The sequence below is a fragment of the Hyaena hyaena genome, unplaced genomic scaffold, assembly GCF_003009895.1.
Source record: "Hyaena hyaena isolate Hyena2069 unplaced genomic scaffold, ASM300989v1 scaffold_562, whole genome shotgun sequence".
NCBI classification, from domain to species: Eukaryota; Metazoa; Chordata; class Mammalia; order Carnivora; family Hyaenidae; genus Hyaena; species Hyaena hyaena.
Genome location: NW_024081198.1, coordinates 560348 through 584050, shown reverse-complemented (window position 1 = coordinate 584050; position 23703 = coordinate 560348). Strand labels below are relative to the sequence as shown.

General features: G+C 39.7%; 1 protein-coding gene across 2 annotated transcripts; it reads left to right on the top strand.

Moving 5' to 3' along the window:
• The first annotated feature begins 784 nt into the window (after positions 1–784).
• SLC7A2 (solute carrier family 7 member 2) lies at positions 785–19464 on the top strand. 2 transcript variants are annotated; one of them, XM_039256278.1, is made up of 11 exons: positions 785–1160; positions 1811–1966; positions 5192–5357; positions 6833–6966; positions 8002–8224; positions 10528–10664; positions 13076–13178; positions 14829–15034; positions 16002–16168; positions 16924–17032; positions 18767–19464. In XM_039256278.1, the coding sequence occupies exons 1-11, from the start codon at positions 785–787 to the stop codon at positions 18958–18960; spliced, it is 1971 nt and encodes a 656-aa protein (XP_039112209.1). In that variant the 3' UTR covers positions 18961–19464. The 2 variants fall into 2 exon arrangements, with proteins under 2 accessions (XP_039112209.1, XP_039112208.1); XM_039256277.1 differs by lacking the exon at positions 10528–10664 and adding an exon at positions 10125–10264.
• The last annotated feature ends 4239 nt before the right edge of the window (positions 19465–23703 follow it).

Here is a 23703-nt window from a genome sequence, read left to right as displayed (position 1 = left end):
ACATACATAATGATGGCGCATTTTACCAGCTTTCAGACAGTAGCTAGACTGCAGGCCCCATAAAGCTGGAGACCATGAATACACACCACCCCATTCTAGATATGCTTCTCTTTTTTTAAGTGTATTTACTTATTTTAAGAGAAAAAGTATGTGCATTTACACAGGGCATAGAGAAGAGGAAAGAATCCCAAGAGGGTTAACGCAGACCTCAACAGGGGACTCGAACTCACACGCAGGGAGATCATGACCTGAGCCAAGATCAAGAGTCAGATGCTTAACCATCTGAGCCACCCAGGCGCTCTGTGTCTTAGTACAATCCCTAGCATTCAATAAGGCATAAAAAATATGAGTTGAATGAGTGATTGAAGAAAAGAAAGATGAGGTAATTCATCTCCTTGCTTGTAGTGAGGACAGATGAGCCATGTCCTGGACGGGATTTCTATCAGCATCTCTTTAAAAATTGTAGCAGCACAAATGAACAAAAATGGCAAATCTTTATAAAACCACCCAGAACTCCTATTCCTTTGTTCCCCAGATCAGCCATTTGTTGCAGTCTCTTAGAAAAGGCCATGTATTAGTGAACTCTAAGAAATTCACAGCTTTGGCTTTTTCAGCCTTCTTTGTCTGATTGCTCTAAGGCTGTGTTCCTAGTAATGAGTCAAAAAGAAATAAAAACAAAATGGTGCCGTAATCGTGTTGAGACTGGGCCAATAGTTGGAGCGATGGTGATTCCAGAACCGCTTTTAACCTCCTTTCTTCTCTTCCTCAGGCTACTTTCTTCAGAATGATTCCCTGCGGAGCAGTGCTGTCATTTGCTCGATGTCTGATCCGGAGAAAAATTGTCACTCTGGACAGTCTAGAAGATTCCAAATTATGCCGCTGTTTGTCCACCATGGACCTCATCGCCCTGGGGGTTGGCAGCACTCTTGGGGCTGGGGTTTACGTCCTGGCTGGGGAAGTGGCCAAGGCAGATTCCGGCCCCAGTATCGTGGTGTCCTTCCTCATTGCTGCCCTGGCTTCCGTGATGGCCGGCCTTTGCTATGCTGAATTTGGGGCCCGAGTTCCCAAGACCGGGTCTGCATATTTATACACCTACGTCACCGTTGGAGAGCTGTGGGCGTTCATCACCGGCTGGAATCTCATTTTATCTTATGTGATAGGTACATTTCAAAAAAAAATCGATCCAGTTTTGTGGGATGGGAGAAATAGCACTGTGGTGGAGGCGTTGGGGTATCTTTGTAGGTCTTCATTAGTTAGTGACTATGTGATGGTGAGTGAATTACTTGACCCCTGTGTGTCCCATTTACCTCACCTCTCAAGTGTCTCCTAATTGCAAAATTCAGTGATTCTGCTTCATCTCTGAGTATGCTGCTTAGTGGGTTCCATGGGGTGCCTGGGTGGCTCACTTGGTTGAGTGCCTGACTCTTGATTTCAGCTCAGGTCATGATCCCAAGGTCACAGGATGGAGCCCTGCGTCCGGCTCCCTGCTGAGTATGGAGCCTGCTTGGGATTCTTGCTCTCTCTCCCTCTCCCTCTGCCCCTCTCTCCTGCTCCTGCTCTCTCTCTAAAATAAAATAAATAACGATAATTCTTTAATGCAAATAAAGTTAATTGATTCCACAGTTATAGACTTGAGCATTTGGTTACCAATGTATAATTACAAACTTATCAAGGTCCTTTTATATGTGATTACATTTTTCGATTCTGTCTGAACAAACCCATATTCATCCTAGAATAGAGTAGCGAATGATGTTATGTTAGTCTTCTCCCAGTGACCTCGTATTCTCTGTATGTTCTGTGTCTTGGGAAGGTACATCAAGCGTCGCAAGAGCATGGAGTGGCACCTTCGATGAACTTCTTAGCAAACAGATTGGTCAGTTTTTCAGGACATACTTCAAAATGAATTACACTGGCCTTGCAGAATATCCTGACTTTTTTGCTGTGTGCCTTATATTACTTCTGGCAGGTAAGAAGGCCAATCACCTCCTCCCTGAGATGAGCCAGACTTCCTTACCCCAGAAAAATAAGCTACCACTGGATTGGGGGGCTGAGTTCCCAAGATGAGGCAGCATATTTATTTGTTTAGGTTACCATTGGGCATCCGCGGGCCTCATCACTGGCTAGAATCACATTTTTTCTTATGGGATAGACGTGTTTTAAAAATAAATCTAAATTGTGTGGAATAAGAGAAATAGAGCTTCTAGGTAAATGGTACTCGGAATGCACTAAAGAACAGGATAAGGCACATCATTATAATTGCAATTGGAGGTTTGCAGGGATGAAGTTTCAGTAAGGAAGAATGTACACTTTTTGGCATTATTTTATCTTGTTAGCTACAATAAGGATATGGGCATGCACATGGTATCTAGAAGAATCTCTATCTATGCCTTCATCTATGTAGGTATCTAGCTGAAAAGGAAGTATAATCAAGCCTCCTGTCATTTTTTAATGTAGATATTATGTGGACAGACATACTTGGGGCTAGAATTTTCCCATTTTTATCAGTCATGTAGCACAGTGGTTTAGAAAGGCACAGGAGTTAGAATCAGAACAACCAGATTTTCAGTCCTACTTTGCCACTCACTATCTTTGGACCATTGAAGGACATAACAAAAAGAAAAATCTTTCTGTGACTCAGTTTGTTCATCCATAAAATGGGGATATCAGTGTCTGTCTTATACAGACCTCCTGCCTGGTACATAGTAAGCACTTAGATGGCAGACAGTTTTATTTTATAGGCATACTTAATGTCTGCTGCCACCTTACATTTGTTTTGATTATTTGAACGTTTTCTATTTTGATCGCCATCCTCACTTGCCCTCCTGCTTAGACCAATCAAGGATTTTACTAAGAATAAAGTCTATTTTCTCAGTTCCTACCTGATGTACCCTGGATAATCTGCCCCTTATTTTCCTGTCCAACCTTGTCTCCAGCTACTCTCTCCCATGGTTACAAAGGCATGACAGATACATCTTTCCATAATGAACGTCTTACTTATTAAATTATATAATTTAAAAAATAGCTTTATCTTTAAAAAAGTTAGTCATTTATTAAATATTTTGTGTAGGGATTGGGACATGAACAGATTTTATAGCTCTGAAATATTTGACATCTTACCTGTAATGTCAAGAAAAATTGCAACAATTGTTTTCAACAGGTCATAGATTTCATTTGTTTTGGTTTGTAAACAGCCTAGCTAACATTAAATTAGTTACATCATATTTTATTTAGGGATGGGTTTCAATGTCTTAACATATTCAGCTTTAATCTCTAAGCGATGAGAAGCATGTAGCTGTGACACAGAATCATGAAAGTCCATGGCACATCTCAGACACTGGCCTGCATCATTGTCCTGTGTCATTGACCAGTATGTTTTTACTTATATGTAGCCTAAGCTCACCTGATAACTTTGTCCTTAGAATATCTGAAGCTCAAAATCTCTGATTATAAATTTCGATTTCTATTGTAATACCAAATGTCTTGTCATCTGAAGTTCTTGCTTTATTTAAGATGCAGGGAAGTGTATGCAGTGTTTAGAGGAGATAGTCATGGGTCTTTAATCTATTGGCAGGCGGTAGGGATCTCAGAATAGAGCATGCACATGGGGTATTGGGAAACTCTCATGAAACATGACAGTGGCTTTTATTTTTTTTCCAAGTGGATAGGGGTGCAGTGAATAGAGTGTATTTCCGAAGTGTGCAGTTGTATAGAGGTTTCTAGTGTGACGGAGCCAGCAATGATACTGTTCATGCATTTCTCTTTTTTTCATTATAATCACACCGTCCTAAAATTCTGGGAATTATATAGGTAGAAGGATGAAATCCAGGCTCTCTCTTCTTTACTTGAGTAATTTTGCTTATTCGATCCTGGGTGGTATGGATTTGTGGAAGAAGTAAGTAGTTATGTGACATAATCCCTTTGTCACAATCCTCTCCCTAGGAGGGACAAGTAAACTTTCTTTGGTTCATAATTCATATCTTACATTAGATGGATTAAAGATAAAAATATGATAAATATAGACATGATAGAAGGAAACAAAGATAAACGTTTGGGGTTCATTTTGGGGAGAATCTTTCTAAAGGTAGAAAAACTAAAGAGAAAATATTTATGTTTTAGAGCTTTCATATACATATATATAATCAGCACTAAGAATAAAAGTAACTGATAAAGTAGGAAAAACATATGCAATACATGACAGGCAGAGAGCTCCTTGCATTATTATATAAATAAATCTTACAAATTGATATAAATAGAATAACCTAGTGGAAAAAATGGGCAGCTCCAATTGGACCAAACTTTCTGGAGAATATTTCTGATAATGTGAACCGAAAGCCTAGTGTGAAAGGGCATACCCTTGATGTGGTATTACCTTACATAACATTATTGTAAAGGAATAACTAGAAAGTGTAAAAAGATACTTATAAAGGGTGATGCCATGATGTCAGTACTATTTATAGTTGTAAGAAACTAAGAGTTACCTGTCAGTCTATAAATAAATAAGGGATTATAGTGTCTTTGTACTGTGGAAGAGTATGTGGCTGTTAAAAATCAGGTTCTCTGTCAACATGAAAACATATTTGTGTGCATGCATATGTGCTCACGCCTAAAATTCTGGGGAAGAGATTACACTTGATCTTTATTTCCTTCATACTTTTTCTGTATCTTCAAATTACTTGAATAGGAAAATGATTGCTTTTACAATCAGAATATAAAACAAAGCTATTAAAATGAGAATCGATTTTTTAAATATCCTTTTGGTATAGCAGTTGAAGAATTATTTTGTTGTATGTATTCTGTAAATAAGCAGGTGGGTGATTTGATTGAACTTTTATTTTCAAAATTTTGCAGTCACTAACCTTGAGATGGCTTCTTCAGAAGAGCATTTCATTAAAATTCAGTTACTTGACTCTGTGTATCCATTGGTAATAATAGCCAAAGTTACTGGATCTATTGATTTCCTGAAGCGTGGCAGCCCTGACTATGAGCACAGTCTGTTCTGACACCAAGTTGATTGTTTGTAGGAAACATCATTACACAGTTAGATGAGGCCAAACTGTCAATACAAGGGATAAATCTAAGTTAAATATATGAATCCTGGTGAAATAATATCCTAAACCCTGTAACTGCCTCCAAATGCCATTGCGTTTACTAAACTTGGGTAAAAATTAAAACACCCTTTCTTTGTCCATAGGTCTTTTATCTTTTGGAGTGAAAGAATCCGCTTGGGTGAATAAAATCTTCACAGCTGTTAATATCCTGGTCCTTCTCTTTGTTATGGTTGCTGGGTTTGTGAAAGGAAATGTGGCAAACTGGAAGATTAGTGAAGAGTTTCTCAAAAATATATCAGCAAGTGCCAGGTATAATATTTGGGTTTTTCCCCTTCTTGAGTGATTACTCCCCCCTCCCCCCGCCCCCAATTGCCCAATTGCTGCTTTTATCTTATGTTACATTTTCCTTTGCGAACAGTGGTTCTCAAGTTTTGTGCTTAGGAGAGATTTCTGAGGGTCTGTTCTATTCCAAGACTCTTCTTCCCAGCCTCCCCGCACACATAAATGCTTAAGTGTGCTCACTCTCAAGCAGCTCTGTGAGGCCCAGCAGGAGCTGGCTCTCAGCGTCCAGCTCTGCAGAAGAGCAGATGAGACCCTAAGCAGTGGAAGGATGCTCCTTCCCCACACAGGATTGCCCCCTTTCACAAACCGTGGCTATCCTTAGGCTGGCGTCCCTTCGTGCTTCCTTCCGTTGGGAACACTGTTTGGTTTTGTTGCATTCTTACAGCCTGGTAGTATCTTTTAGGCTTCGATTTTTGGAGAATGTTATTGGTCGCAAAAACAGAATTGTCCATGCATTTTACTTTTAACCTGACAGGCTCAAAAAATTAAATAAGTAGGAGGACACTTCTGGGGATGAGCACTGAGTGTTATGTGGAAACTAATTTGACAATAAACTATTTGTAAAAATAAATAAATAAATAAGTAATAATTGTATACAAAAGGTTTCATCCTAAGATTTATGTTAATATTCCTATGTGTAAATAAAATAAGGTTACAGAAAGATCTATTACATGAAGTGAGGTATAACTACATGTTTTTCTTTATGAATGTGTATAGTCATTCTTTTGAGGTAAAAAATTAGTATCCTCTGGTTTTATACAATTTTTCAAAAATGTTTATTCATTTTTGAGACAAAAAGTGTGACCAGGGGAGGAGCAGAAAGAGAGGGAGACAGAGAATCCCAAGCTGTCAGTAAAGAGCCTGACGCAGAGCTCGAACTCACAACTTGTGAGATCATGACCTGAGCTTAAACCAAGTGTCAGATGCTTAACCAATGGGGTCATCTAGGTGCCTCTGGTTTTATACAAGTTGTAACATATAGTAACATTTTCTACTTCAATATTACTAATACAGAGTAGAGAATTTGATTTCACCTTTTCGAATGCCTCATTAGTAAAATATATAAATGTGCAGTCTGCCCAGCTGTCCAGGAGAAGAGGACGCTTCATGTCATTATTTCAGAGCATGGCCCACATATAGTATCTCTGCTCTCACCATCCTGCGTGACTGTGAGTTCAAGCCACAGTGGATCTGGGCTTTGTGCTTATGCTATTGATCAGCTTCCAGTTGAGTGTCAGCAACCCAGGAGGGTGCCATTGTTGGGAACCCACTCCATTCTCTAGGACAGGGTGAGAAAATTGGGATTTACTGATAATTTTAGGTATGTAAGCTTCAAAGAGCTGGTGAACACAATAGCTTTCCAAGGATGGAGTTGGAGACAAATCACTAGAAGAAAGTTTTCTATGAAAATAACTTTCCATTGTGCTTGTCTTCCTCCTTAGAGATCTACCTTCTGAAAACGGAACAAGTATCTATGGGACTGGGGGCTTTATGCCTTATGGCTTTGCGGGGACTTTGGCCGGAGCCGCCACCTGCTTCTATGCCTTCGTGGGATTTGACTGCATTGCAACAACTGGTAAGGGCAGAATCTTGGTTCTCTGTGGAAGGAAAGGTGTTCCTTGTTCTACACAAGTACCCACGGGTGGCAGCAGAGGGTCAAGGAAAGAGTGAGATTTAGGGTAATCAGGGCTGGTTCTGGACCCAGCTGTTAAACCTACTGTATGTGATAAAAAGAAACTTAGTGCAACTCCCTGAGCCTTCCACATTGGTAAAATTGGGAGAGCCAGTACCTACCCCTCTTGTTATGAAGGTCACTTAAGATATAATGCACATGAAAAATACTTTGCAAGCTGTCAAAGTATTTTATAAATGTTAGTCATAATTGCTGTCCTTAACCTTCAGTCTGGAAGTAACCTTCAGTACTATCACAATAAGTAACAAATGATGATCATGCTCTTAAGTTGTCTCTTTTTTAGTAGGATAAAATATAGTCTGGTAATTCTTTTCTTTTTATCTTCTGCAACAGAGTAATCGTGCCAGAATCACTCTCTGAGCACTGCTTCTGGGTTCAGATAACTGTACGGCCTTGCAATTGACCATTTGGGGGCGCTGCAAATGCTGACTCTTACTAGAAAGATTCAGAGTACTATTTATGTTGTTTTTGAAACTGGAACTTAATATAAATTGATACACTGGGTAGAAAAAGTGTACCTTCATGTTTATGGAAGCCTTCCTGTGGAAGGGCCCACAGAATGCCATGACAGTCATTTAATTTCTGTGGATGAATCATTTTCCAAATGGATTAAGACTGCTATTCTATCCCAAAATATTTAATACGCTGGTATGTCATGGTTTTTTTTTTTCTCTCTAGAGATGGGAAACTGACCTGCATGATTTCTTGCTTTCTCTTCTTGCCTCTGGGAATCGGGATTTTGTGTAATAGCAAAATACCCTCAAGAAGAAAGAGCATTTCATGTAAAATAGATGGAGCAAGCTAAGAAAACAGAAGGGACAAAAGCAGAGGGAAATTACTATGAAGGAGAAAAGGAATCCATGTTTCATCGGTTAATGTTTTAGTAAATATGCAAATGTTTTATTTATGTCTCCTTAGGTGAAGAAGTCCGCAATCCTCAGAAGGCGATTCCTATTGGAATTGTGACTTCTTTGCTTGTTTGCTTTATGGCCTATTTTGGGGTCTCTGCAGCTTTGACACTTATGATGCCATACTACCTCCTCGATGAGAAGAGCCCTCTTCCCGTAGCATTTGAATATGTCGGATGGGGGCCTGCCAAATACATTGTTGCCGCGGGCTCCCTCTGTGCTCTGTCAACAAGGTACAGTGCCTGGTCTAGGGGCTGTGGGCGGGGCTGTGGGCGGGGCTGCAGAGTAGTCAGTGTTTACAGAACTGCTGTGATAAGTTTAAAAAATAATCCTAGTATAAGGTATACATTATACAACTACATATTCTCTGATTAGTTTGACCAGGATTTCCGTATTTCCGTATAAAAGTCTTAAGTGATAAACTGTTTTTCACCCATCAGTTAAAAAGTGAGTTTTTCAAGATAATGGTGGTCGGAGCTTCGGTAGAAATGTATACGGCATTGATGTACATGTAAACATACACACACATGTATGTCACATGTCTTCCTATATGTATGTATTATAAAATTTTAGGATCCTTATACCAGCATGTTCCCTGCTGGCTTTGGTATTATTTGTAGTGCTACATACCACCGAGACCTTATGTGGAGACTTGACATTTTCTGTTGCCTTTTAAAATAATAGTAAGTCTACGTGACTGGGAACTATATGCTGTGACATTGTCTAATGTAATGTGTTTTTTGCTGTGAAACACTGAGACTCTTTCTGTTGGTACTGATCGGAGTGAACTTGGTCTAGAAATAGAAATTAACTGTTTTGAAATTAATGGTGGAAGTTCATACAAGGTCTTTGTGGAAAGAAAAGGGTAATGGAATCTCAAGTGCTCAGATTTTCAGGAGCTACTTGTTTTTGGACTTGAGAATCCATGTCTCCGGTTCTCTGAGCTACTCACATTGCAAATTAACATGCAATTATAAGATATTTCATTCTAGTTTATATCATGGGTTACTGAAGAACATTCTTACAAAGAGAAATTTAATCTCTTTGCCTGATTACTAATTTTTTAAGTGAAAATAATTTGTTAAACGTCTGAATTGGAAAGAAAAAGTCTTTTCGTATAATTCATCAGCCTAGCTTTTCATCTCTATCAGAAAAATCCTGTTTATTTTCTATTCAAGATAATATTTAGTAGCAATTTGAAATTGCCCCCATTGGTTTCTCAGCCATCTGCTAGTGTTGACGTTTATTCTAAATAGTTTGAAAAATCTGAATTATGAAGGCATCATGCCATCATGATCTTAGAAGATAGACGGATTTATACGTGGCCAAGTTCAAGTCAGCTTTATCAAAAGATAAAGAAAAATGAGTTTTTAAAACAAAATATTTTACATATTTTCTTTCAAATGGTTATTTTTTTTATAACTAAGTCATGTATGGATTGGTGCAGCCAGTAAACACAAAGAAATTTGAAACATCTAAAGCAAAGAGCGTTTTCTTAAAACTTTGCTGTTCCTGACTTTTAATCGTGGCTACTTCTGTGTGCTAAATTTACAGTAAGTTGGGTTGTTGTTGTTTTTTTCTTTTTTACCCTCTCTCTCTTACCCTATCTTATGATGCTGGGTATTATTACTAATTTGATCAAATATCAGGCTATATGAGGAAAACTAATGGTAAAATAAATATAAGAAGTACATAATTATTGAATAAATGAAGTGATGATATTATGAATTCAAATTACTTAATCTCTTCTTTAATTTCATATCAGTTTAGAAATTTTGTTTTCTTAATTACTACCACTAAAAATGTCTTAATGCTATGATTGGTTTTGGTTTTCTTAAATCTTAAGTATTTAGTTTTAATTCAGTAATAATCATGGGCATGCACAAATTACTTGCACTCTTGTTCTTAGCGTGATAAGTGTGCTGGGCAAATACCTACAACAGAATAATAAGTAGCACAATGGTAAATATTGGCAAATGTTTTTAAATGCCCAATCGTAACCCATTTAAAAATAACAAGACGTCATAATCATGGCTGTGATGCTGACTTTTATCCACGTACTTAATTTCAGTTCTCAGACGTAATCTTGCATGAATGTGTTTGCCATACTGCATGTGTTTGCTTTTTATTCAGTCTTCTTGGATCCATTTTCCCAATGCCACGTGTAATCTATGCTATGGCGGAAGATGGCTTGCTTTTCAAATGTCTAGCTCAAATTAATTCCAGAACGAAGACACCAGTAATTGCTACTTTATCATCGGGTGCGGTGGCAGGTGAGAGAGAGTTGACTTTTGTTAAGAAAAGGGGGATCTTTTCTTCATCAAGGATTCTGAGGAGAAATGCAGTTAGGTAGTTTTCTGTTTTATGTTAAGGTCGATAACTTTTTTGTGAATGTTTCCTTTTTTGATTTTTTTTGGGGGGTGGAGGTGGGTGCATAGGTTCTGCATTTTAGTGTGTCCAGTCTTTACCTGTGTATGCCTGTCTAGAATCATACTTGTAATAACTCATGTGAGGATTATGAATTTTTCTGTTCTAGTCTTCTGGGCTCTATGTTTCCTTTACCCCGAATTCTATTTGCCATGGCCCGAGACGGTTTACTGTTTAGATTTCTTGGCAGAGTGAGTAAGAGGCAGTCACCGGTTGCTGCCACGTTGACGGCAGGGGTCATTTCTGGTAAGCTTTACAAACATAGGATTCTTCAGCATTGGCCTTGAACGTTTTATGCGCATGCATGGACGTGTAAAGAGGGTCTGCTTGCTGTGCATGTAAGTTAAGAAAAAAAAATCACTGATAAATTAGGTTATGAGCTTTGGGATCTGAAAATTGTGGTGGTGGTGGTCTACTGAAATTCATTCTTAACTGACCCTTGGGGATTGTTTATTGTTTTATAATTTTAACTTTTTTGGGTGCCTAACAAATGTGCAAAGGGTTATAATGGGTCTTCACTGCATTTTTACTCATTTTTAATTAAGTATAAGAAATGTCAGGGTAATTTATACGTGGCTATGATAATAACTGTCCTCAGGGTGGGAGATATCTGCACTGCCTGGACCCCCAACGGGTCTCTAAGACTTACTAACAACTGTTTCTTCTTAAACCCCATTTGGACTCTGTTTCTGCTTTCAACTGTTTTGGTGTTTAACTCATGTTAAAAAAAAACTCGCAGATGCCTACCTTTGGGGATGTCATAATATCTGTGTAAAATGCCATTGGCTAGATTCTTACTCCATGCAGGAATTTTCAGGAAGGTTCTACAGACCAAGAGAATGGCCTTAAATTTAAGGTCCTGTTAGGAAACAAGGGAGAGGCTTCATCAATCTTTATAAACCTATTTTGGTAGTAGAAATTCAAACCAGATCTGGTAATTTGGTTGAGACTCTGAATTTGAGGGAAATTACAGAACGCTAATGCTCAAATTATGCATGAAATGGTATTTTTTGAGAATAGGAAAGTGTCTGCTTAAACAACTTCACGTTGTAAATGTTTTCTAATTTGGCACTTTATTAGACATACATTGGAAGGTCAAGTCACTTATTTTCTTAATGCTTAGATTTCTGCCCCCATGAAATGAAGGTTGCACTACATGATATAAAAGCCCATTTCATTACCAAACAGTCTATTGTGCTAGTGAAAAGAAATTACAAATCTTGAGAAAGGATCATACATTTTATTTATTGCATTAGAATGTTTATTTTTTCCCAGTGAAATCTTGCCCTGTAATACTTTATTTTGTATTCAGTGTTTTACAAAATATATCCTTCTTTCTTCAGGAAGAATTTAATTTGGCAGCATAATATACTGACATTAATAACTAAAAGAAGATAATTATAGCAGAAGGCCTTTTTTTAATATTCTGAAATACTATATTTTTGTTAGTCTACTCCCACACCTTACTGTGCTTGTTTTTAGCTTAGATCAGAGAGCTTATCTGGATAATTAATCATTTTCTTCTGCCTCAACTACTTATTTTACTATTTGTGATTCTTATAAAACATACTGAAATTGTCATAATCTAATGTATAAGTATACTAGCAATGGAAGGTTTTCAGAGTAAGGCATGAGGCGCATTTAAAGAAGTGATGTAGTATGTAGAAGGAATGTGGGGAAACAGGTAGAAATAGAGTTTACATGGAATTTTATTGCCACCTTGCTAAGTTAGTCTATCTATAAAATAAGGATCATTGTTTTATCAGGTCAAAGCATGTGAAATTGCTGGTTTGAAGGTCAAAAACAGTCAAATTCTAGCCACTGCATATAGTTAAGCCTATATAATTTCCCCTGTCTCATAGGATTATTGGATTAAAGATAAATTGAGATCATAAAGATATAAAGCTTGCTAACAGACATCTGGTAACACCATGGGAATAGAATCTGGTGTTTCTACTTAACAATGATAGAGACAGCTATGTGGTCAAGTCAAGGTAATATTATCAGTATTTGATGTTTCAATGGAGAAAAAAAATTGCCAAGTACAAGTTAACTGTTCAGCTAGAAAGTATGTTTTGCCTCGTAACATTACTGCAATTTGGGTGTAGGACATAGATTCATCTCTCAAATTTAGTCCGTCTTCTCTGAGTGAGGAGTCTTAACCAGCATGGAATTTCACCTATACCGGAAACATAATTTAATTGGAAATTACTTTATTTCATTTATGTATAATTCAAAATGCAGATGGAAATTCACATGATTATGGAACATCATAATGAAAGCTCCTCTATTTGAATTTTTACTGGTTATTTCAAAAGAGCTAGTCCCTATTTCTGAGCAATGTTTTTCCTTTGAAACATCAAAGGAGAGTGTTCTGTCATATGATATTTTCACTCTTTGTCAGGCCAATATTTTTCAAGTAATCAAAGTAGATGTGTTTTATACTTGATAGATAGCTGTGGGGTTTTGAAGTTTCACTAGCAGTGTATATGATCTAAGGAACATCTCTTTAAGAGAAATATAGTTTCTATAGTTTGTTTGATTTATCGTTGGTACTGAGACCATAAAATGCCCGTTGTCCCTGACATGAAAATTATCAACTATATGGAGTTACATCCTAGGCCATTTTCTTCACCATTCTGCTCTTTCCCCAACAGCTGTGATGGCCTTTCTTTTTGACCTGAAGGCACTGGTGGACATGATGTCCATTGGCACTCTCCTGGCCTACTCTCTGGTGGCTGCGTGCGTTCTCATCCTCAGGTGAGTGTCCTCGTTGGTGCACATGGAGCCCAGGGAATACAGAAAATTAGGATTCTCCATCCTTGCTTTTGAGGAGCTAGTGGTCTCACAGAGGTGAGAGGTCATGGACAGAAAAACATCAATATAAAGTATAATAAACACACTTAGTCCTTAGCAAAGAATTAATGTTTATTTTTGAAAGAGATAGAGAGTACAAGCTGCAGTGGGCAGAGAGAGAGGGAGACAGAATCCAAAGCAAGGCTCCAGGCTCTGAGCTGTCAGCACAGAGCCCAGGATGGGGCTCGAACCTAGGAACCACCAGATCATGACCTGAGCCAAAGTCAGACACTTAAGTGACCGATTCACCAAGCACCCCAGTCCTTACTTAACAAAGAATTAAGTACAGCTGATAATTAGCAGTAAGTTGGCCTAATCTGTATGAATGCCAAGTTCTTAAAATGTATAAAAACACTTAAAAATATTCTCTTTTGTCCCAGTAGTTAATCTGTTAAGATTTTATAAAGATTTTAATCAAAGAGGACACACAGATATATACAGATATCTATAGGGATATCTCTATAGATATATAAAGGATGTTTAAGAAAAAGGTAATTTGCAATAGTGAAAAAAATTGAACGGACCTCCATATGAATAGCAGAATGGTTAAACAAATGAGGGTGCTCTTTTCCTTCTACAGCAAATAATATGATTCTTAATTATATGAAGAAATGTATCTGATTCAGCAAAGCTGTGTTAACATCTGAATTTATTTAAATAATACCACAGATTTATAAGAAGAAATCATTTTTATGATTTCGTTTTAATTCATATTTTATGATCTCTTTAATGCATATCATATATATGCATTTAGGCTGGGCTGAAATTGCCCCAAAATACTGGCAGTGAGTAACACTGGGTACTATGGTTACCCAGGAGTACTATGGGTGGTTTTGACTTTTTTCTTTATATTTTGTCTATTTTGTTCCTCAGTGAGCATATTTCTTCTTTAGATTGAGGACAAATGTTACTCTTAGATTTAAGGAAAGGCTGCTCAGAGGGAAGGAGACCACACTGAGGAGACTGGGGCAGATCCTGGGAGGTGAAGTAGGCTGATAGGCTGGAAAGGAAGAGGATACATTGATAAAGGGACTTGGCATACACGGGGTTGGGAGGGGGCGGAATGGGGGACGGAGCTCATCTGGGTTACTCTGGAGGACTGGGAGAGGAAGGGTGAGGGAGCGGAGGCCAGAGAGGCAGATTGCCAGCGGCAGTTGAATGCCAACCCGAAGCCTGGATGTTATTCTGTAGCTGATGCTTAACCAGAGTTTCTGTGCTGTGTCCTTGAACTGTGTTCTCTTTGGACTCAGATGTTTTCAGGATAATCATCCTCTAGTCACAGTCGCCTCACTTGCAAAACGTAACTCTCTTCCACATCTGTGTGTCACTCTGTAATTAAATGGCTGTCAGAGGAAATTCAGAGTTGCTGCAGATGTTTTATTGAACAGGTTTGTGGCCTGGCTCAGCATGCTCTGGGCTGGAGTCATGACAAGCGTCAGTTTACTGCACAGGCTGGGACCCTGCAAGGGGTCTCACTTAGAGTTTACGGTGTTCGATTCATTTGGGCCAAGTGTCTGTTTGAGAATGAAGACACAGACGTTTATTTGGGGATAGGTACCAGCCCGGCTTATCGTACGAGCAGCCCAAATGCTCTCCTGAGAAAGAGGCTCTGGGATCGTGTGTCGGTGCCGCCTCGAAAAGCGAGTCCCAGGTCACCATGCTGCAGGGACAGGGCTTCAGCCTGCGGATCCTCGTCAGCCCCTCGGCCCTGCCTACACAGCAGTCATCTTCTCTCGTGAGCTTTCTGGTGGGATTCCTCGGTAAGTCCTCCGACCAGCACGGTGTCCAGGTCCCCAGGGCTGTGTCGGTGGAGCAGGTCTGATGTGAAAGGGGACCGAAGGCCTTACCTTGCCTTAGAATACGTTTGCCACTGCCCTGAGCCCTGAAATTGCCGCCCAGCGGGTCAGTGGTAGTTGAGAGCATGTATTAGTGGGATAAATTTATCTTGTCATTGAAGAAGAAAAGTGTGAGTGGCCGCTGTGCAAAACTGGCACATCTCAGTGGCTGTCCGGGTGCTCCCGGGAACACCTGCTGGTAATAAACTGGGATGCAATGGAGAACATCTTGTTTGCTCATCCACAGTTACGTAATCGGTGGTATTTTCAGCCACATTTACCGAGCACTGGCAACACGCCAGGAGTGCTCCTGGGCACTGGGCATCGCAAGAGGGGCTCCTGCTCTTGGTGAGCTTTACAGAACAGGGTTATTGGTCACAAGCTAAGGAGGTACAGGCTTCTCCAGAGCACAGAGGAGGGACGTGATGGTCAGAGAAGGGTGGGTGGGTGGTGACATCACCTTTGGAAGTAGGGGGAAAAGACACAATCACGTATTATTTGTTTGCGTTAACAATCACTGTTTACCCCCGTGGACAATGGGCAGACCTGGCCTTTCCCATTTGAGAACAGGGACCTCTCCAGCCCTGACAGTATCCCGTCAACCCACGTGGTACAGTCAGAGTGTAGCAAAGGAGGACCCAGAGGGCGCATGGGCAGGAGGAACAAGATGGTGGTGCCAGGAAGGGAGGAGGAGACCTTCAGGAGGAAGCGAGCAGAGGTGCTTAAGTGAGTGGAATCAGCCATTCCTTCCCTTGATGGAAATGAAGACTTAGTATTTGGCAAAAAAGAGACAGAAGAACTTGATATCGTACCAAAATAGACTGCTTGAAGTGAGGGAGTCTGAGTGACATGCAGGCGCTGACTCTGTTCTCTGTATGCATCACCTTTACAGCCTTTCTGGTTCTGGGTCTGAGCGTCCTGACCACGTACGGAGTGCATGCCATTGCCCGGCTGGAGGTGTGGAGTGTCGCTCTGCTTGTGCTGTTCCTCGTTCTCTGCCTCGTCGTCGTGCTCACCATTTGGAGGCAGCCCCAGAATCAGCAAAAAGTAGCCTTCATGGTATGAATCATGAACATTAGAGGTCCTAAATATTATGCACATTCTCTCTTGTGTGTTAGTTTTATAAGTTAAAAAAAAAATCACTTCTGATGAAGTTAACCATGAACAAGAGTGTCATGATTCTTTGAGATGTTCTTTTTGTCGTAAGTATTCTCCCTGCGTGGCTTCTCAAAACCTTGAATATGCTCCCATCACGTTATTATGTATAATAGTAAACAGATTTGTTGTCAAGTAATCCATGGTATCAAGGAATAAGGAGAAGATTTTCTTTTAGAGATTGAGTACTCTCTTGGGATGATCATTCCCACTCCAAGCCCTTCTGCTATAATTCTGCTGTTAGATTTGAACTAAGAGCAGGTTTGGGCTTGAAGAGGGCTTCCTGGAAGGATTCCCCTGAGATGCCAAGTATCTCCAGACTTCCGGAGGCATGTCCTGTTGCTATCTGAACTAAGCCAGTAAACCCTAAACTAAACCAAACCCTGAAACCCATTGCATCTTGGTGATGACACAGATGTTAGCAGGCTGGGTAAATTCCCCGATGCTCTGGGCTGCGCATAAATAGTGTAAAATGGGACACTCCTTTAGTATGCTCTCCAGGAACGATTTTCCTTCAGGTTGTTCTTTTTGTCAGAATATAAGCTTAGTGACACAGTGTGACAGTACATACGTCAAGTTAGTTGTCACTGTGTCGACACTGTTTGGGGGGTGTGCTTTCCACTTACGAGTATAGTTAAGAAGATATGTTTCCCCCTTAGGTGCCATTCTTACCATTTTTGCCAGCCTTCAGCATCCTGGTGAACATTTACTTGATGGTTCAGTTGAGCGCAGACACATGGATCCGATTTAGCATCTGGATGGCACTTGGTAGGTCTTTTAATGTTTTAGCTTTCTGAACGTCGGCTCTGTCTTTCCAGCTTCATGCTCTTTGATTAGAGAAATGCATCCTCTCCCCCTTCCTGGAAATAAAGGGTTTCTTTCAGTTTCTTCCTTTCCCAAATTTTAGATCATCAGAGTACTTAATTCTCCAAATGTTTTCAGATACCTTTTTTTTTTTTTAAATCACATTGTCCCATTAGTCCTTTGTAAGCCTGTAAATTCTGCTGTCTCTCATTAATGGTTGAGGAAAAAAAGGAAGCCCCAGAAAGCCAAAGGATCAAATTTGTAAATGGCAGTGTAAGACTTTGGTTACAAAGTTTGTTCTTGTCAGTGTATCAGCGGACTTCTGAAGATATTTTGGGGGTTTTTTTTGTTTTGTTTGTTTTAATTTTTTTAAATATTTATTTTTGAGAGAGAGCATGAGTGAGGAACGACAGAGAGAGAAGGACACAGAACTCAAAGCAGGCTCCAGGCTCCACGCTGTCCGCACAGAGGCCAACACGGGGCTTGAACCCATAAGCTGTGAGATCATGACCTGAGCCAAAGTCAGATGCTTAACCAACTGAATCACCCAGGTGCCCCTGAAGACATTTTGAATGAGCTAATAGCAAGAAATTTCTTTTCTGCTCACATGAGTGAGCTTATTTATATCTATAGTACACTGTTTTTCAGTATGATTCCTTTCCTATGTGAAAAATTGAGTTATAAACTAAGAGTTTACATTTGTTGTAACCAAAGCCCTGAGCACTTGTCTTAAAAATGTGAGGAGAGGGGCACCTGGGTGGCTCAGTTGGTTGATCATCCCACTCCAGCTGAGGCCATGATCTCACAGTTTGTGAGTTCGAGCCCCACATCAGGCTGGGTGCAGTCAGCACAGAGCCCTCTTCGGATCCTCTGTCTCCCCCTCTCTCTGCCCCTCCCCTGCTCCCACTGTCTCTATCAGACATAAATATTTTTAAAGAAAATGTGTGGACAAATGTCTGTAAGGTGAAGCAGTGAGAAATGAGAGCTAAATCTGCATTGTTTGGGTCACCCATGTAGTTGAAGAGTGTGCTTTTTAACAGTCTGCCCATTGGCTTAGCAAGAATGAACCTAACTCACTCTTGCGTATGTAATTGTTTACTTTGGCTAGAAATTAACTTCATTTCAATTTCAAGCCACCAACCCACTTGAATTGATGGGAGGTCTGACGCCCGTCAGTTTTGCTCATCTCCCCACACCCACACTAGAGTTTTGCCGTACTTTGGGGCCCTCACACTGTGCCAGGGATCTGGGGTGCTGGTGCGTCGGCGCACAGTATATAACGTGTCGACACGTGTCCCCTTTGTTTACATAGGGCGTGCTTTCCAAGATATTTCACTGTGTCTCTGACCCCTCACCACCTGTGTTTGGGATGTCATTTTGAGATTTCACACCCCCCCATATCCTTTTGTTTATAGTGTAGTATTGAGTTTTGAGAAAATAAATGTATTTTTTGACATAAATGTCTAAGAACACTTATTGAGAGAAATATACATTCTATAAAGATTGGGTATTAAAAATGGAGAAACACATTGTGCTGGGAAAGCACCCATCAGGGACCTTCTGCAGGGAAATTCTCTTGCATTCTGTCCTAAAATAGCCCAGAAAGAGAAGGCAGAATATTAAATTCTATATTAAATTTTCCATATTGAAACATTTTCTGACATGCTTAAAACACTAAATTTTTCCCCCCTCAAAAAGGTTTCCTGATCTACTTCGCTTATGGTATTAGACACAGCCTGGAGGGTAATCCGCGGGGTGAAGATGAAGAAGGGACTTGCTCAGACCACATTCATGCAGCGACGGAAGAAAAATCTGCCATTCAAGCCAACGACCATCACCAAAGAAACCTGAGTTTGCCTTTCATATTCCACGAAAAGACGAGCGAATGCTGACGCTTGCAGGTGCTGAGCCGGTCCACAGTCTTAAGGTACCTGTCCCCAAAGCAGTAAACCGGGACAGGGTGTCAGCATCGGGCCTGGCTGCCGTGGGCTCGCTGCAAACAGAGTTCACCCTAACTTATACTTACCTGGACAGCACCTCCTCAGGTGGTGAATTATGTACCTGGGGAGACCTCCCAAGCTCTCCCCTCAGCGGTGAATACCCCCAAATAGCAGGAGTGCGTGTGCGCACGCGCATGTGTGTGTGTGCGTGCGTGTGTGTGTGTGTGTGTGTGTGTGTGTTGGGGTCCATGACTGTTGAAAGTTGGTTGTGTGTTACTACTACTGCATTATGTTTTTCCAGTGTTGTCATTAATTGGTGGCTTATAGCACATACTGAAATGGAGGCAACCACTGAATAGAAAAGTGTTTTGTATGTGCCTGGTGGGTTTGGGGACATACCTGTTGCTTTTCTCTAATAGGTGTCATTAACGTCAATTAGAACATGCTAAAAATGCAGTTACCCGTCTTGGTGTCTGTCATGGATCCGGAGCAAAAGAAGGAGATAAGAAATGAGCCTTTTCTATAACTTACAATTGCCAGCAGTGGGTTTAGTACAGATTTTTCATCTACAAAGTATGGCAGTTTGCCCAAATTTCAGCCACCACGAGGGTTTGTATCTGCCATATACCACACAGGGCAAGAGTGGTGTTCCATGTCACCTGATGGGGCCCCTTTCAACTGCTGTCTTTTTTAAGACATGTGCTCCTTACATATGAAGACCTCACCCACTGTGAGTGCTGTATGCCCCTCAGTCCAGTCAGGGGCTCGAGAGCAGTATGTGTCATCTGCGTGCGGCCCTTTATGCCGGAAAGTGAAGCTGGTCCCCGCAGCTGGAAGGCTTGCGTAAGTGGCAGTGACAAGGGTATATCTGAAAATCAGAGTCAGACATAAGCTTGGAAAAGTTGACACTAAACATCCTTGTCTTTAAAGTCACTTAAAATAAGCCAGTAGAATCTTCTAGATCACACAGTCGGTGGAACGATTCACACTTTTTCCCATTACTTAATAACTAATCACAGTACTTTTTTTAAATAATCTCCTCAGGTACAGATTTCACTCCTTTGTTTCTATTATTTTGTCTTGTCCTAGATATGAGGGGCTACAGTAGCAAATCATGTCTTTATTACATGCCAAAGAGGAGAACTGAAGGGATACGAGAAGAAAAAATTCCCCTCTTCTGAGTTTAAAGTGCCTACTCAGATATTAAATTGCATTTGACCCAGTTTGAAGGGTTTGGATCTATTTTGCCTTTGATGTTTCTTTTGGAAACATTCAGGAATGTTTCTCTTCTCCCAATCCCATAAATTGTTTGGCACTTTTTATCTCATTTATTTTAAATTGCCCACACTAAATCTATTAATAAGAACTCTAGTATTCTATAATAACCCAACAGTGATTGGGGAATAAAATATTTTGGTTAAATACATGATTATTTAAAACCTCCAACTGAAAAAATGTAACCTAATTGAATTAAAGCTTTATAAACAGTAACCTTTATATAAGTAAATGATTTGTTTTTACATGTTAGATTCTCTAATTACTATATTTTACTTCATAGAGTTTTCTATTAGTGGACTATTTATCTGCATTGTGCTTTGCTTCTCACGAATTGTTTTTCTTACAAATAATTATGTGGTTTACTAGGTGAGGCTAGAGGCTATAAACTATATATATATGTATGGGTTACATTCCCCAGATAAATGTTATCAAGCACACTAGCTGACCAGCTTAATCGAAAGGCAAGGAAAACATTTGTTTTCTGACAGCACTTCCAAGAGATTAGTTATTTCATTGATGCCATTAAAAAGCAAGTTGTGATTGTTTTGTCAAACCAAGAGTTTCTTGTTATTAAATGTCAGGTAAACAGGTAGAAAGCCTGCGTTTCTGGCTGCTAGTCTTGTAGCATCCCTGACCTAGAACTCAGTACTGACATTCCACAGTTTTCAAGGTGCACATGGTAAAGTCTGAAGCCCAGAATTCTCTTTCAAGCAGGTTTTCCCAGAGAGGAAGGGTTGGATACGCAAGTGCTAAAATCTTTTTGTAAGGACTTAAGGTATGATCACAAGTCCTTGCTGTTAGAGTAGTACACTGAGAACCCCCTCTTATTCTAGAGTCAATCTAGAATAGGCCCTTAACACAGGGAACATAAGGAATTTCATACATAAATGTTTAGGTCTTTTACTGTAACAAAATCAAGAAATTTATTTAGAATGTGATAGGCAGCTAAAACTATTATGCCTACTGTGTTCAATTAGGAGCAGAATTTAGTTAAAAATTATTTTTCCACATTAAAACACTTTGCAAACACAAATATCTATGAAAAGATGCTTTGTCGGTGACTGCTTTTTTTCTGTGAAGGCTCAAATATGTGTTCATATCCTGTATGAGTGTGTGTGTATATATATGTATATGTGTATTTCAAATAGTGTATAAGTCGGTTGGGTTTATGATGGGCTTTGGAAACAATACCATTATATGGATTTAAAGAAAAACCCAATTGATGTGGAGAAAAAGTAATGTTTTATATCGATAGATATGCTTATACAAATTTTTAGGTTTTAAACTATTTTGCAATATACAGCAATTTTATATGTATGATATTTTCTATAGATTCTTTAAGAAAGATATATTTATAATGTAATATGGAATCACTAAACTCTAGTACATTGTAACAGGTGCTTTATAATCTGAAATGGAGTAGGGGTAGGAGGTGTTAGAGTATTTCTGTTTACTTGTTTCTGCGGCACCTTTTCGGACATCTCTTCTTGCTGTGTGTTTCTTAGTAAAAGCCTTTACTCCTGACTCTTTTACCACCACCACCACCCCTCCCCACCCATTCCTGCATTTGAATTCCTAACTTTAGGAACAAAATACTGCTTTTACTTTCTTAGGATTACCAAAATGTTTTGTATAGATTTGACTGGTAATCAGTCACACTTATATAAACTCCTCTCTAGGAATGAAAAAAAAAAAAAACATACCACACATTCTCTTAATCATGACTGAGTGAAAACTGTTTAAATTACTTTTCTTTCCTGCACTAACTAGGAAATATGCTGTCTTAACGTTTTCAGTGAGAAACTTATAATAGTACCATTATTTTATGCTCTTGAAAAAAGGGAAAAGATGACTTATGAGTAACCATATAAAGGTAGAGCCTACCCTCTCTTTAAAAAGGTAGCTATACAAATTCAAGTTTAAAACCAACTTATGAGAAAACTTGTATTAGAACTTTTGATAAGTACTGAGATACAGATTATTGCTCACCCACATTTTCCCCAGAGATAAACATCAAGAAAACTTCCTGGGGTGCCTGGGTGGCTCAATCGGTTCAGCATCTGACTTCAGCTCAGGTCATGATCTCACGGTTTGTGGGTTTGAGCCCCGCATCGGGCTCTGTGCTGACAGCTCAGAGCCTAGAGACTGTTTCAGATTCTGTGTCTCCCTCTCTCTCTGACCCTCCCCTGCTCACGCTGTCTCTCTCTGTCAGAAGTAAATAAAACATTTTAAAAAGTAATAATAATAAAAGAAAACTTCCTAAGACCAAAAACATCATTTGGGGCACCTTAGAGTAAAGGTATAATTTCTCATACCGTAGAGAAAAAACGAACCTTGGTATATGTTAAACTTCACTGTGACCATCCATAGTGAATGGAAAATATATGTTTCAGAATTATTTTCCTTTAAAATACAAAAGCATTTCTTTTAATTTTATGAATAAAGGCTATTTTAACCTTTTTTTTTTTTTTTAATTAGCCAACGTATGTGCTGAGTCCTGGTAGTTGTTAAACGTATTTTGAATCAGAGTCTATATTCACTGAGTTATTTTCTAAATGAACGTGAATGCTTAGCAGGGAGAGTAAGGCAAGCTATCGCCCCGCAGTACTGATACTGCCACAGGAGCAGATTAGTCTTCTTTCTTTGTAAATCAGCCATATTCTGAGATTACAAACCACACGATAACGCTGTGCCAAGATCCCAGCTCTCCCTCGTGACATTACTACCTGATTTTCTCCTGCCGTGCTTCAAGCCGCTGCCAGTCAACATGCAAACTGCAGTTCGCACAGCATTTTAAAGGATTGGGTTTAGAGCGTACATCGTGGAGTATTAAAATTCACATGATTAGCGTGAATTTGGGGGCAGGGGGAAAGGGGATTAACTTTTTTTTTTCTTGCTAGTGCCAGGATAGTGCCTTCTCTGTACATTTCCTACTTAACATTCTCCGACGTGTCCTAAAATATCAAGGGAGAAAGTACCAAAGTTCACGTAGTAAATGATGCCAGCACAGGTCCTTGTTCAGTCATGTAGATTTGCAAATAAGGTTGCTTAACTTTGTGGTGTAGCTGAGGGGTTTTTTTTCCTCTTTGTGTAATTATATTTAAACATTTTTAAATGGATTTCTGGTTTCTGGATTTTGAGAGGCCTGCTCTGTTTTTGTGGTTGTTGGTTTTTGTAACCTTCATTATTGTTTGTACGTACACAGTTTAGTCTTAGTGATTTCAAATGTGTCTTGTGCTGGCTCAGCCCACGTGGCAGCCCTGTCAGCGGTGGGTAATATCCTCAGCCTTTCTTCGCCCTGGCTAAAGCCACCGCCATAATCTGGCCCGAAAGACCCTTCAGTGATCACTGGTGTCCCATGGGGATCATGATGGGAGCCTGGGCTGGTTCTAGGGTCAGGCGGTCTGCCCAGCGTAA